The 15227-nt window shown below is 51.0% G+C and overlaps 1 protein-coding gene across 1 annotated transcript in view; it reads left to right on the top strand.

The window, feature by feature from the left end:
• The window catches only part of RNF212 (ring finger protein 212), a 53483-nt gene extending 40766 nt beyond the window's left edge, over positions 1-12717 (top strand). The window contains exons 10-13 of the mRNA XM_063108491.1: positions 4198-4270; positions 6180-6361; positions 12240-12397; positions 12481-12717. Coding sequence (XP_062964561.1) covers positions 4198-4270; positions 6180-6361; positions 12240-12397; positions 12481-12717 — 650 coding nt within the window. The remainder of the gene's footprint in view (positions 1-4197; positions 4271-6179; positions 6362-12239; positions 12398-12480) is intronic.
• Positions 12718-15227: the final 2510 nt, after the last annotated feature.

The following is a 15227-nucleotide window of genomic DNA, read 5'->3' as shown; positions in this document are numbered from 1 at the left end:
AGGGAAGACTGGCTAGCTTGAATTCTCTCAGTTTTTGTCCATCTTTGAATGTCTTTAGTTTGTCTTCCTTTTGAAGGATAATCTCTCCTAACGTAGACTTTCTTGTCTGGCTATTTTCAGCACTTTGCATGAGCCATCCCGCAGCTGCTTGGCTTCCGGTGTTTCTGATGCAGAGTTAGCCTTGAGTTACATAGTCCTCCTGGGTGTGATGCATTGCTTTTCTCCTGCTGCTTTAAAGGTTTTTCTTTTGTCTTTTCTTACTATAGTTTTGTAGTAATTTGCAAAATCATGGCATGTGAGTTTTCCAGCTTTGTTCTTTTTCAAGATTGGTTTGGCTTTTCTGATTCCTTGAATGTCCATTTGAATTTTAGGATCTTCCTCCTCATTTCTGCTTAACAGGAAGTAGGGATTTTGATAGGGATTTCACTGACTGTGTCAATCTGGGGAGCGTTACCACCTTAACAGTAGTAAGTCTTCCAGCCCATGAACATTGGATATCTTTCCCTTTATTTAGATCTTTATTTTCTTTCAACACTGTTTTGTAGTTTTCAGTGAAAGTCTTACACTTTTTTGGCAAAATTTATTCCTCAGTATTTTATTCTTTTTGATGCTATTTTAAATGGAATTGTTTCCTAAATTTCATTTTCAGATTTTTATTGCTAACGTGTAGAAAATACAATGGATTTTTATAGATTGATCTTGTGTCCTGCAAGCTTGATGAACACATTTATTAACTCTGGTGGTTTTTGTGCATTCTTTAGGGTTTTCTGTATGTAAGATCATGTTTTACTTCTTTCTTTTCAATCTCGATGCCTTTTTTTTTTTTTTTTCTTGCTTAACTGCCCTAGCTAGAACCTCCAAACAATAGGGAATACAAGTAGTAAGAGCAGACGATGGTCTGTTTGTGTTGGTGGGCCATGCGGCATCCAGATGCTTCTCAAATCACTCTGACTTCACTTCTGTAGGCATCCCAAGTCTCCCCTGCACACACGTGTGCTGTTTCCATCAGCCGAGGTTACGTGGGCTGCAGCCTCTCTCTGGCTCTTGTTTCCAGGCTTCCGCCATTATCTTTCTGGCAGGCCCTGCTCTCTCCGTGTCCCGCAGATTCACCACTCGTAGCCAATGAGAGTGTTCTCCTCCTGCCCTGAGCCCACCCGCTCTGAAGCAAAGCCCCTGGTTCCTAGCCACCCCATGCGGGCCCTTTTATCCCCCCGCCACGGGATGAGCAAGAGAGGGAACCGGTAGAATTATTCCTGCCACCCTAGTGGCCAGGAGAGCCCGGGAGGAAGGCGAGGATGCTGCCCGCCTATTCAGCCCCACAGAGAGACACTCAGACGCGGCAGGGGTTCTGTCAAGCAGTTCCGTTTATTTTCACACAAGCACCTGCTTTTATAAGCATATGGCAAGGGGATTTCCTAACTTCAACCTTTCATCTTAAAGGTCATGTGAACATGCATCTTGCTCTAACGCTTTGCTCTTGCAATCACGCAGTGAGCACGAGCGCAAAAATATCTTTTATCCAATAATTTTAAACTATGTCTTTCCTTGGCCATGCCCCGGTGGCTTCCGTCAGGCACCATCTTTATCTCTCCTGTCCAAGCGAATGTTTTCAACAGATTACATACGCGTGTGTGGGTGGGGTCATGGCTAGTTCTCTGCCCCGGGAGGAGGTGTGTGGCCTCAACGCCCCAACAACCCCACCCTGATACAACTGCCCTCTTGCCAGCCACAGTGGGGTCAGGGTAGATGGAGCGGCCCCAGGCAAGGAAACACAGAATCCTACTCTTCCTGCCCAAAGCTGTCGCAGATTTTCAACAGTAATGTCTTCCAATTTCTCATCTGCCTTTAGTTGATTTCCAAACCCTAAAATGGTTGTTTTTACAATTTTGTCCAGTGTCATACATGGTTTTGTAGAGATAATTCACTGATCTCTGCTCCATCATACCCAGCAGTCTGTTCTCAGTAAGTGCTCACTGAATGAGCTAGTGAGCTGCGACATGTGCGCTCGGACACAGAGCAGCACGCAGACCCTAGACAGCATTTCATCCAGGTCCACATCTGTGAGTTGCTGGCGTTGGATTATCTACCTCAGCAGTAACGCAGGAGCAGCTGCTTTTGCAGCGTGTTGTCCCATACAGGAGACAGCAGAGCCTTGTTAATGTGGAATCACCAGAAGAGGAGCTGTCCATATTCAGATAACAAAATTTACCCTCTTTAAATGTCATAATGTTTTTTATTTAAATTTTTCAAATGGAAACCTTTCTAAAATGCATTAAATAACATTGCTTTTCTGAATAGGAGTTACCGCACTTAATTCAAATGTGTCTTGGTGGTGGATTTTCACTTTGGTCATCTGCTTTCTGGTTGCATGGTGGCACCTTGAGGAATTCCTCCTCGGCAGTGCCTGTCCTGCTGTGCTCTAGAGCTCTCGGGCTCAACCATCTGCCTTCTGCCAGCAGCTCCCGGCAGTCTCCTTCTTCTAAGTTACTGCTCTTTAGAAGATGCCTGTGGTATGACTTGATTCTGAGTCAGAGCCTGAAGGACTCCCTTCCCTGCGGCCTGCCACCATAGGACACATCGGGGGTCACACGTGGCACACAGAGAACTGCCCACGTGGCCTGGGCGAGATGCTAACCTGTGGGTCCCTCTGCTTCCTCATCACTTGTCACTGTTGGTCATGGTTATCTTAGCAAATCACTGTAAAGAGTAAATAAGCTGTTTCAGCTGCCCGTTACAGTATTGAACAATTACTTAACAAGATATCTCCCATCGTTACTGTTTGTGTTTCTGTGTATTCAAATATACCTGGGACTTATTTTAATCAGATGTGGTGAGGCCATGAAGGAGCTTAAGTGTTTACTCACAGGTCCCCAGCAGCAGAAGGTAGGGCACCCCCAGGCCACACAGGGAGATCAGGTGGCAGAAAGGATGTGAAAGTCTGTAGACAGGAGCCTGTGTTGTGGCTCTTGTGAGAGGGATGGGTGAGGCCGACCAGGCTTGGGCTTGGCTGGTTTGAGCACTCTGTGGCTCCAGGGTGTAGGACTGTCCTAGTTGTTGGGTGCTTGGCCCTGAATGGTCAGGGCAGAGACTGTTGACTCCCGGAGTGTAGAATCCAGACACAGAAGGTGGCTCAGAGTGTTGGCTCTGGATTGGTTGGTTTTTGTATCAGAGGTATGCTCCCAGGCAAGTTGTTTACTGTCTCAGAATTAGCTATTCCTGGGAGCAGCAGTCTCTCCAAGATCAGCAAGGCCCCATGATGTCAAACCACCATACAATACAGAAAATGAAAACAGGATTAATACAGACTGCTAAGACAGTTTTGCCTTCCTGGTTCTTAGCTGTTCTGCAGGGCCTTCTGAGGGTCATCTGCAGATTCAGGAGCATTCCATGCCACCTGTGGGCAGTGTCCTCCCTCAGTCCACACAGCCCCAGGGCAGAGACAGGACTCCCATCAGGGGTGCAGAGGCCACCTTGTTCAGGGGGCCTCCTGCCCTACAGGCCAGCTTCCCCCATAACATTCCATGACATGCCAAACACTTGCCCATCACCAGAGTCACCATGTTCAGGGAAGCCCAAAGCTCGGACTCCCCCACCACGTAGATTTCCCAACTCAAGGGATTTGACCATAAGCATCGTTGGCTTGGAACAGAGCTGTCCATCTCCCTTTTCATGTTAGCAGGGAAGCGGAGGAAGTTAACTACAGGTAGATCCCTGCAGAAGGGAGCTGGAACAACTCCTGGAAGGGGCTCCTTCCCAGAAGTTCTCAGAGCAGCAGGGCAGGGCTGCAGCGTGGTGAGTGAAGAAGTGCAGCTCCACAGCTGTCTGTGGAGCCCCTGCATGCCTGCACGCCGACATGACTGTGGCTGCTGGCGAGAGCAAGCCACTGGAGGTGGGAGCTGCAGCCCAGGAGCTCCTGTGCGAGGCTGGAGCTCAGCCAGACCGCTCGGTGCCGGCTTCCAGGTCTTAATGTCAATCTGCTATGTTGATACTTGTGATTTATATTCTCTTAGTTGCAAAGGTCCATAAAGGTAAGAAGGTTGAGATATGAGACATTTACACTCCTTTATGTGGATGCATTTGCAGAGTTGAGCTCGGGCACTTGACAGGTCAGTGTGGACATGCAGGGTTGTATAGAGACAAAGAAACGTCATGCTGTGCTAACTGAACAACATACATCTTACTCCCTTTCCACCACAGGCAGTGTCTCCCACTGGGGCCCTCAGCATCTCAGCCTGACGCCAAGTCAGACGAGTGTGTCCAGTGCTCTCAGGTAGGGTCCCACATACAACTTTTTAAAAATATTTAAAAGGGAAAATGTAAACAAAACAAAATATAGTCAATCTGATTCGCTAGAAATAACCACTGTTAAAGTTTTAGTGTATTGCTTTTTAATCCTATTTTAATATGTTTTGAGTGAGGTTATATTGTATATAACCCTTTATATTTTGCTTTTTTGAAACTAAAATATAACATAGGCATTTGCCCTGTTACTGATAACTCCAAAAGAACCATTTCATGGCTGTATGATACTTTATCATGGGAATAGAGGGGGAGTTGGCAGATGTTTTCTGTAAAGGGCAGGTAGTCGGTATTTCCAGTTCTTAGGAGGCAAGTGCTCAGCTGTAGACCATCTGGACAAGAGGGTGAAGCTGTGCTTCAGTAAAATTGTACTTACAGAAACAGGTGGTGGGCTGGACTCGGCCCATGGGCGGTAGTGGCCACCCCTGAACAGAACACAGTTCCCTGAGCCACAGTCTTCTAGACATTCGTGTGGCCCTCATTTTCTTGGCTGTACAGTTAGGCACACACTGGTTGTGTCTCCCTTTTCCCTCGGTGCCCGCTGACCCTGCTGTGTCTGCCCCACCTCATCCACCCGCCTGCCTTCACAGCCACCCAGGGCAGTGAAGTGTCCCATCGACACGCCCCCTTCTCTGTCTCTGGTGATTGTGGATGGACGGACAGCACAAGCAGGGGGCATTGGCAAGGCAAAGATGAGTCTGGTTTTACATGGATTTGTCTGAGTCCTGGGGACTGTGCTGTAGGCAGGTGTAGCAGGACAACAGCACAGAGACACTGCCTTGGAAGGAGAAAGTGTCACTCTGGTCTGTCAGGAGGCAGAGGGTCAAGGGAAACACCTGGGCACAAACCTTCGTACACACCTTTATTGTGTCTTCTGGGGAAAGGCAGGCAGTGCAGACAGTTCAGGATCGGCGAGTTTGAATGACTGCTGTGGATGCTGGGCTGTGGGCAGCCTCTGCTCCCCAGCGGGGGTAGGCGAGAGAAAGACTGGCTTGGGTGTGGACTGAGACAGAGGAGGTGGTGGGGCTGGTCTTTGGATCGTTTGGTTTGCATATGAAAGGCGTGATCACAGGTAGGTTGTTGGCTCCCCAGGAGATTAGCCAGACCTGGGAGAGCAGCATCTCCAGGAGTTGCAAGGCCCCAAGATGTCAAACCATCCTTAAATACAGAAAATGAAAAACAGATTAATATAGAAGAGAAATCCATTCGACAAGGAGAACCACAGCCCTGGATGGATCCAGCAGTCTGGGTCTGGGTTGGACACGTGATTCAGGATTCCTCACCTTGGAGGGCGTGGTCAAAAGCGTGAGAGTGGATAAGCTTGCCTCGGAAGCTTCCAGAACCTTTGGAGTGCTAATGGTGGAATCTGAGAGGATCTTGGCAGTTAAGGGATGAGGAGGAGGACAGGGAAGGGAGCGGCCCACATGGCGGGAAGGTTGGGGCAGGTAGGGTGGCAGCTGCGAGCAAGTGAGCCCTGGGTCGAGGGCAGCAGGTCTGGGTGTCTGCGGGAAGTGGGGGTCAGCAGAGACCCTGGATTCCCTCCCTTGGTGTTTTTCTGCTCAGCTTCTTAATACTGACCCTGGGAAAGGTAACTCAACTCTAATCAGCACTGGGCGGGGTCCCATGGGAGGGTCCACTGATCATGGTAACCAGTGCCCGTCCTCATGAGGACCTGCTCACAGTAATTGCAGCCCAGAGGAACCCTCCCTCAAGAGGCTGCTTGGGGGTGTGGGGCAGGCCCTGCTGGTCCTGGGCACCCAGACGTGCTTCTGAATCAGCAGGTGGCCTTTAAGACTACAAAATGCTCAAAGCTGGAATTATCGTGTCACCAAAAACAGTTGAAGCATTCACAATTTTGTATTTGTTGAATCCATTACTAGGATTCCACCACTGCACATCCCCTACAAGGGACTGTCACAGACTCCGACATCCCAGCTAGCAGGCAGAGTGAGCAGGGGGGGTTCTCCCTGCCCCGGCAGCTCCCAGGCTGGGCCGCCCTCCCAGGCCCCAGCACCCAGGCAGCCAATCAGCATCCCGGACCTAATGCGGAGGCAGTGTTCAGGCAAGTGTCCCGCCCACTCTGAAAGGTAAAATCTTCCCTTGGAAAAGTGCATGTATAAGAGAAAAGTTTTAAATAAACATGTGTGACACGAGCAGACACAGAACTTTAAATATTCTTGAGAATTGTGTTTCTGAGCTTTTCATTAGTAGTTCAGAAATTCAGTAATGTTCACTTTTGTATTCATTGTGGACTTTTAAATTATGACTTTAGGACCGGCCTGTGGCTCACTTGGGAGAACGCGGTGCTGACAACACCAAGTCAAGGGTTAAGATCCCCTTACCGGTCATCTTTAAAAATAAACAAATAAATAAATAAATTATGACTTAAATACATTAATAATACTCTAAAAGCACTGATGTAACTCCTGTATTTTGAAGCATACGTGTTAAACTGATGAACTCTTTTCCTCCAACTAACTTTTCGTATTTGACGTTGTGTGCTCGTTTTCTTCACTGTAGAATTCTGAAGTCACTTCAGAGACAAAGTTAAGCTTTTTGTTTTGACTCTCTGTGCTTCCTGTAGGGTCCACTCCCCTTGGGGGACTGCGCACAGAAGATGAGAGTGTTCCTGCTGTCCCTGTCTGCTGGTCCTCCGGTTCTTCCACCAGCCCCCGGCATGCACACATTAGACAGTAGATGTAACCACACGCGTTTTCTTGATGAAATGATTAAGTAGCATAATGGAATAAAGATTTTTCTGGTTATCTGGGGTAGGGGTGTATGTCATGTGTCGGAAACTTTGCCCTTCTGAATGCCTTAGAACTTCTTTAACGGGCCAGCCCGTGGCTCACTCGGGAGAGTGCGGTGCTGGTAACACCAAGGCCACGGGTTTGGATCTCTACATAGGGATGGCTGGTTAGCTCACTTGGGAGAGTGTGGTGCTGACAACACCAAGTCAAGGGTTAAGATCCCCTTACCAGTCATCTTTTTAAAAAAAAAAAAAAAAAAACTTCCTTAAAATGTCACTGCTGGAGGCAGAATGAGCACTAGCTGTTGGTTCACTATTAGAGGTTTTCCAGTCAGCTGTGGTCAGGGTCTGCCACGCACCTGCGCCCACGACTCAGGGCATTCCACGCACAGACACCCATGCAGGTAAGCCTCGGCAGTACAGGTCAACTCTGTCACATCCTGGGTCATCCATTGTTGGCTGCACACTTCTGTTCACATGACACTTGTGGCTGGTGTGTCATGCCATGTTTGGTGGACCAATCTTTGCCTCCAGAGATGACTTCCATGCTGAACTCACCTTGCAGGTGAGCCTCTGTGCATGCAGCCTCTTTCTTAGTCAGGTGGGCAGGACCCTCCCCGAGGGAAGTGCTCAGCTTGACTCACAGAGGGCCTGGTCATGTGCTCTCTCATCCAACGCCACCTCTCTCCTGCTAGTCGGGACTGCACCAGGGTTGGAAAAGAGGCTTATGGGGTTAATTCTGATCTTTTATTTTGCATCTACCTAAAAACTGTTGCAGAACTTTGCATGTTCAGTCTCACTTGGGTATTGCACAGAGCAGGGAAGAGTCATCCTTCGTGCAGACAAAAGCCGAGGCTCAGCAGGCCACATCACAGACTTCATTTGCAGGAGACATGCTTCCTGAGGGCACTGTGACACACCCAGTCTCCCAGGCGTCTCCCTGGGCCCTCAAGATGCCACAAAGTCTGGGGCTGCTGGACAGGAAGGATCCCCCGCACTCCCATGCCTTTCTGTCTTCTGGAAGGCAAGGCACATGCGTGGCTGCTCCCGCTCCATGAGTTCTCCTTGTCCCAACAACACGTGCTGAAGTCTGGTGTTCAGAAATCTCACCGTAGTATACGTGTTCTAGGTTGGTTCCATTCCCAGGAGTGTTTTAAGTGTTATAAAATTCCTAGTTATGGCATAAATGTTTCTTTCCCTCTGCATATTATATAATGTACACATGCATGTTTCAAATATTAAGACGTAGACTAGATGTGAAGTGTAAAAAATAAAAACTTGTAAGTCATTTCTTCCCAGCTCCTGTCCTCCCCTCACCTGTCTGGGACTCCACACACTTTTCTTCAAGTGGAGCACCCAGCCCCTCCAGTTGGGGGCCGATTGTTGACCCATAGTTTTAGAAATCTCCTGATTTGCCTCACCTTGCTTTTCAGACATAAGTTTTGATGTACATTTTTAGCATTTCGTGTTCTTCATTTTTATTTTTTCACAATCGAGCTTGCATTCAGCAAATTCAAGTTCACTGGGCACCTGGCTGCATCAAGATGTTTGCCACTGTCAGTCCTTTCCTCTCAAATTACTGACACTAACATCAGCACATCTGCTTTTATTTTCCATTAGTTTTCATTGGGAAAACTTAATTAAGTAGAAGATCCAGACAATTGCACAGACCCTGCTCTGTGACAGACAGCCAGAGCTGAACTCCTGGCTGACAGCTGTCAGTCAATGCAAGCAAGCCTGAGTGGTATGAAAACAAGACACGTGAGAGTGACAGGGCAGCTGTGGGGTCAGTGCAGGGCAGGGGGCTGGGGGCCATGGAGGGGTGGTGTCCTCAGCTCTCCCACGTGTACTGGGCTGCGAAGCAACTCTGTGCTCGCATGTGTATGGGCACCATGTGAGTTGTTCTGCCCGGTGGTGTCTCATAGTCTGGTCTGGAGGCAGTGTGCCGCATCCTGTGTAGCCACACGCTGTCCACCAGATGTCCCCGCTTGGGTTTTTTATTTCCCTGCAGTCACCACGCAGTCGTGATTCAGAGCAAGGGTTCAGAGTTCAGGTGTAACCTTGGCCTAAGCTCCTCTCTCAGCAGCCATGCAGCTTCTCGTGGGTACCTGCCTCTCTGAGCATCCATCTCCTCTGTCAGCCCAGATGAAGCCCCCGCTGAGATGACACAGGACATGTGTTTCAAGTTGTCCACGTGTGTCACAGAAAATCCAGAGGTGCCAGCGAAGTGGACACATTCATCATTTCTCTCTTCACTAATATTCGAGACCAAAGCTAGTGTTTACACACAGGAAATGCCACTAGCACCATGCGGATTCAGAGAGATACTCTAGAAGGGACCCGGCCAGGAGAAATGAGATCTTACTTCAATTGATTGGTGGAGTCAGAGTCAATGAGTTAACAGAATGTTCTTTGAGAAAGTAATATAATTCTTCAAGTTGACCAAACTGTTTCCTTCAAAATGTTTGCTATTAGTGATGCTATATGCAAATGGACTGGCAAAATGGTCATCTTAAGTGCAGTGTGAGAATGTTTAATTTCATAGCTAGTTGGCAAATGTAGGTGAGACATTTCTGGGTTAACAGTGGAGCCTAAAACCATGTTCGCATCTGTTCACACTGGAGCGGCTCCCTGCGCCAGCCACGAGACCCTCTGTGGCCTCTGCTCACAGGACTGCTCTGGTGCACTAGAGGGCACTAGACCAGGTGAGCTGTGCAGTCAACTCTCAAGTCCCAGCTGGATTCATTTTACATGAAAACAAGCCGTCCATTCAGTGCTGTTCTGATGGAGTCTGTAAAAGCTTTAGGCAACTGAAGTTCACAAAGATAAACTGGGATGATGAGGTAAGACTTAGAGGTTCTGTTTGCATTGAGCAACGACAGTGCAGAAAAGCCAGCAAGGCTGTTGCTGTGTGCCTTGTGCACCTGAGTTCCTTAGTGATTCCAGGGGACATGGCTCAGGGCAATGGGGGAGTCCCTCACAGCACACTTTGCGGAGTGTTCTCTGTGGAATAATGGGACAGGGAACCCGAAGCAAGAGGATGACCTTCAACATTCAGAGAAAGGGTGTAGGTGTCAGTGGCAATCATGTGCTCAGAAACAGACCAAGTCTTGGGGTCAGTCTTTAGCTGTTCCTGTTTTTACAGGTCGTGCAAACCTCTCAAAATGTTCCTTAGGAATCATGTGCAGAGTACAGATGTGGAACAATGAAGCTGACCTGCAGATGTCCCAGGGTGGTTCAGCGTTGTGTTACATTTTTAATACAGTCATACTCAGACCCACCCATTAGTCCACTTTAATTTAAGGCACCCAGTAGTACTGAACAAATATTTGTCTGTCTACCATCATGGCTTTTGTTTTTCATCTTGTTTTTATTACAAGGCAACACCTACCCCAGTCCCAAGACTGAGAGAGTGGGTATCGGGCCATTCTGGCCCCAAGGCCTCCTGCCAGATGCTGGGGTGGCTCCTCCAGGTGTGTGTCTTCTCCTTTTGCAGCACAGCATCTTCCAGAATGCGTTTGGTTGGGGTCAGTTCACTTGTTTTGGTTTTAATAAAAGTGGGTCACACTGCACAGGTGGTTCTTCCACCTGCCCCTTTTCTTGGCGTGAGCTCTCCTGCAGCTCACATGAGTGAGCCACACACATGCTCCACTTCGGGTGGGCCTGGGGTCTTCTTTTTATTCCCTTCACAAGCAGTGCAACAGGGAGTGTCCCCAGTGTGCCCCATCCTTCAGGCACCTGTGAGGAGTTGGGTGCGGAGCTGAGCTGGTGGTCAGGAGGCTGCATCTTATTCTGGGCACTGGCCTCATTCATCCTTTCACGTGACATGTTTGCCCTGTGCTGGGTGCCAACCTAGCTATGCATGGGAGCATGCCTGGGAGCAGACGGGTGGCAGCCATGTGGAGTGGTACCGTGTCCCAATGGGAGCAGCTGATAGTGGAGGGTGGGGATGAGGAATTGCTGAGGCCTCCAGCAAGTCACGAGCATGCAGCACCATAAAGACCCTGTCTCATCTCAGGAAAACCAAGTTGGGGGTTGCCATGAGGGTCCTCAACCTGAGGGAGCCAGAGGGGAGCAGGGGCTGGTCTTGGTGCTGGTGGGGGGCCCGGGTGCTCGGCCTGGGGGTCCGGGGGAGCCAAGGGTGACGGGTTCTGACAGTGCCCCCTGAAGGGTTCCAGGATTTGAGAGTCACCTGCCTGTGTGTTGGGGACAGAGAGCCAGTAGCTAGAGAGGATCTGAGCACAGAGGAAGGGCCGGGGGCTGGGGACCCTCCCACAGGCTGCTGTCCAGGCTGGGAGGCTGAGAAGGAGGAGCCACCAGGGAAGTGGGAGGAAACCTGAGGGAGGACTCAGGCAGTAGGTGGGCCAGGTGGCAACATGGCCAAGCACGGTGTGGGGGAAGGCCTGGTGGGAGGGCAAGTCAGGTGAGGCAGGAAGAGGTCAGAGGGCAGTACTTCAGGGCGGGGATCTGGTGGTCTCCTGTAGCAGGATAGACAGGCATGTTGAGAGCCATGGCCAGGATTGGCTAAGAAAGTCACTCACTACAAACAGAAGAGGCCACGTGTGGCCGGAGCAGTGAGCACAGGCCCCAGGGGATTGGCCGGCCACGTCTGCACCGCTCCCCACTCCTGCAGCCTCCTCCAGGGACCTTGCAGGAGACCCCGTGTGGCACCGGTGTTTTCCTCTGCTCTTGGCTTCAGGGACTGCCTTTCAATCTGATTCTGTGTGTGATTATATCATGCATGCATGTGACTGGAAAGTCACATCTACCCAACCAGAAGAGGCTTAGCATTTCTCTGGGTCACCTGCTCCTGCTTCTGGACGTAACTACTTCCTACGGTCTGTTCTTTTTGGTGCGAGCACATACAGACCCACCGCGGCTGCTGCCGGGGCTTGGCCAGCCCTCCTCGCCTGCCCTTTCCCAGCACTCCATCTCCAAGAGTCCACACTGGCTGCCATCTGGCAGAAATTTCGTTTTTAGCTTTAAAGTTTCCATGGACGCATAGCGTGAAGTTAGGTATTAATTTACTAGATGTGTTTTTCAAAAGTGAAAGAATATTCAGCCAGCACTATTTTCCCAAGGAATAAAGCTGACTGTTGACAGCGGGCTGCTAGAGAGAGGACGATTTAACCCCAGTGGGGTTAGTGCTCCAAGGGCACGTGACCCAAGCACTTCCCCCCTCTGTCTGAAGACTTGGCCCTGGGAACCCAGGAGCTGGTGAGAGGGCAGGAGGAGGGTCGGCAGCCTGGTCAGGAGACCCCGCAGCCCCTGCAGATTGAGTTGTATTGGGGGAACAATTGGAAAGCCCCAGAACCAGCAGGAAGTTCAAGGAGGAGCCAGGCTCAGGAAGTGCGTAGGCACAGAGGCAGAGGGTCTGGCCCACCTGGCTGTGGGGACCTGGTGCTCGGCCACCTCTGCTGACGTCACCACAGGCGCCCCACGGCTGCCCAGCTTGGCCTGAGTGCTCGCTGGCCAACCCTGCCTCTGCATCGGCCCTCCAGGCTCAAGTGTCCACCCACCACCTGGCCCGGGAGGTGCCTGTGCCCCCAGCCAGCGTCCAGGGGCGGTGCCCTGATGCTCACCCGACCTGGACCCCCAAGTTCAGTGGAGCTTGGGCTGGTAGTCCGAGGGCACAAAGCCCACTCCCCAGGCATGTGTGTGGCCGTTGAGAAGCTGTTGCTGCTCTGGAGAGGACAAAAATTCTTTCAAACACAAGCAATCGTAAATACGAAGAGAGGTTTTGAATAAGTTTTCTTTTCAGACCAAGAGGAAATTCCTAAAATTCTTAGGTGGTAAATCCAAGACTTTGCACACCGACTTCACACCATGCTGAACAGAGCCAGGGGTGGAGATGCACGTTGAGGGACGTTCACAGGAGTAGAGTGCGGGCGTGGACTCCTCAGGAGCCAGCGGTCCCCGGGGGGCTTGAGGAGAGGCCCACACCTGAGAGCCTTTTTCTGTGGGACAGCCCTGTCCTCACCTGGGGACAGCAGGCAGCTCATGCCTGCAGGCTCCTTACTCAAGGTCCCCTCTACCGTTGCACAAGTCAGTCTCCAAAGCCCAGGAGAGGCCCCCACCCCACAGAGGGATGAGAACCACTGCAGACATGAGCTCCCTGGGCAGGGCACCGCCGTTGAGTTTGTGTCATTGAAATCACATGCCACCCTTGATGTCGTGCAGATGATTGCCCAGAAGCCCTGGGACCCTGCCCTGGCTTCCCTACCCTCCCTGCATCACGTGGTGCCTCTTGCTAACTTTTGGTTTGGAGAGAATCTCACACACACAGAACAGTTACAGTATTAACACTGATAAAAAACCCCACCACCTCACCCAGAGTCACCTATTGTTGATGCTTCCTGTTTGCTTTATCGTTTGGGCTGCAGACACGCACACACATGAACATGCACACATACATGCATACACATGCACCCACCCTTGCACACATGTACACATGCACTCAGTGCACACATTGTGTTTGCACACGTGTACACATGCACCCACATGCACACACATACATGTGTACTAGCACATATGCACATGCACACAGGCACACATGCGCACACACATGCTTGCGCACACACATGCTTGCACACACACACGCACTATTTTTTTCTGAGCCATTCAACAGTTGCAGATACCATGGCCCATCACCCCCAAGTACCTGGAGTGTTTTCTACCAATGAGGACGTCCTCCCACACGACCTCAGGAACAGCTGCCCTCATGTCAGGCTTCTGCCACAACCATACTCCAGCCTGTGCAGAGAACAGGGCATCTGTGTCCAGGCTGGAGCACATGCCACGTGAGGTGCCTCTCTGGTGTCCTTTCATCCAGCACATTTCCACAGCCTTCCAGTGTTTGGTAAGGTAGACATTTTTGTGACAGTACAGACCTGTTTTTTTTGTTTTTTTTGTTTTTTTTTTTTTAAAAAGATGACCGGTAAGGGGATCTTAACCCTAGACTTGGTGTTGTCAGCACCACGCTCAGCCAGTGAGCGAACCGGCCATCCCTATATGGGATCCGAACCCGTGGCCCTGGTGTTATCAGCACCGCACTCTCCCGAGTGAGCCACCGGCCGGCCCCAGGCCTGTTTTTTTTAAGTAGAGTGGTTCGGTCTTGGGCTTCATCTCTGAGGTTTCCTCGTGGCCAGACGCAGGTCTAGCCCCTCACTGGTGACACTCCCATATCAAGCACATGTCCACAAACGCAGGGTGTGTGTTTGGGGCTGCTTCTGGGCATGCTGACACTGCTCACTCCTCTTTTCTTAAGCTGGTTTGTAGGGGGACACAGACTGCCAGGGGTCTCCAGCTCAGAGGAGTGTTTTCCCCAAGGGAAGGGAAATGCTGGCTGCAGATGCTCAGAAGGGGAGGAAAGAGGTCATAGAAATACTGAGAAGTGTGACCTTGAACTCCCCTGAGCCCAGGGCCATCTGCGGGTCAAGCCTGGGCACTAGGAGGGCTTGGACCTGACGGCCAGGCACCAGGGGCATTGGCGAGCGTCTGGAGGTGTTGGGGAATGTCTGGGGATGTTGGGGGATGTCGGGGGTACCTGGAGGTGTTGGGATGTTGAGGGATGTCCAGGGGCATCTGGGGGTGTTGGGAGGATGTCCGTGGGCATCTGGGGGTGTTGGGGGATGTCCGTGGGCATCTGGGCTTGTTGGATGTCTGTGGGCATCTGGGGTTGTTGGGAGGATGTCCGTGGGCATCTGGGGGTGTTGGGAGGATGCCCATGGGCATCTGGGGGTGTTGGGGGGATGTTCGTGGGCATCTGGGCTTGTTGGATGTCTGTGGGCATCTGGGGTTGTTGGGAGGATGTCCGTGGGCATCTGGGGGTGTTGGGAGGATGTCCGTGGGCATCTGGGGGTGTTGGGAGGATGCCCATGGGCATCTGGGGGTGTTGGGGGGATGTTCGTGGGCATCTGGGCTTGTTGGATGTCTGTGGGAATCTCAGGGTGTTGGGGGGATGTCGGAGGTATCTTGGGGTGCTGGGGGGATGTCCAGGGGCATCTGGAGGTGTTGGAGGGATGTCCGTGGGCATCTGGGGCTGTTGGGGGCTGTCCAGGGGCATCTGGGGACAGCCAGGATGGGAGAGATCAGGCTCTGTCCAGCCCAACACCTGCTGGGCCATGAGTTGGCCGAGTTCTATCTGCAGGAGCCCTGGGAAGTGGGGTCTCAACAGTGG

This window comes from Cynocephalus volans, chromosome 9, assembly GCF_027409185.1.
Source record: "Cynocephalus volans isolate mCynVol1 chromosome 9, mCynVol1.pri, whole genome shotgun sequence".
Classification (NCBI taxonomy): domain Eukaryota; kingdom Metazoa; phylum Chordata; class Mammalia; order Dermoptera; family Cynocephalidae; genus Cynocephalus; species Cynocephalus volans.
This window is presented reverse-complemented; position numbering and strand designations above follow the sequence as displayed.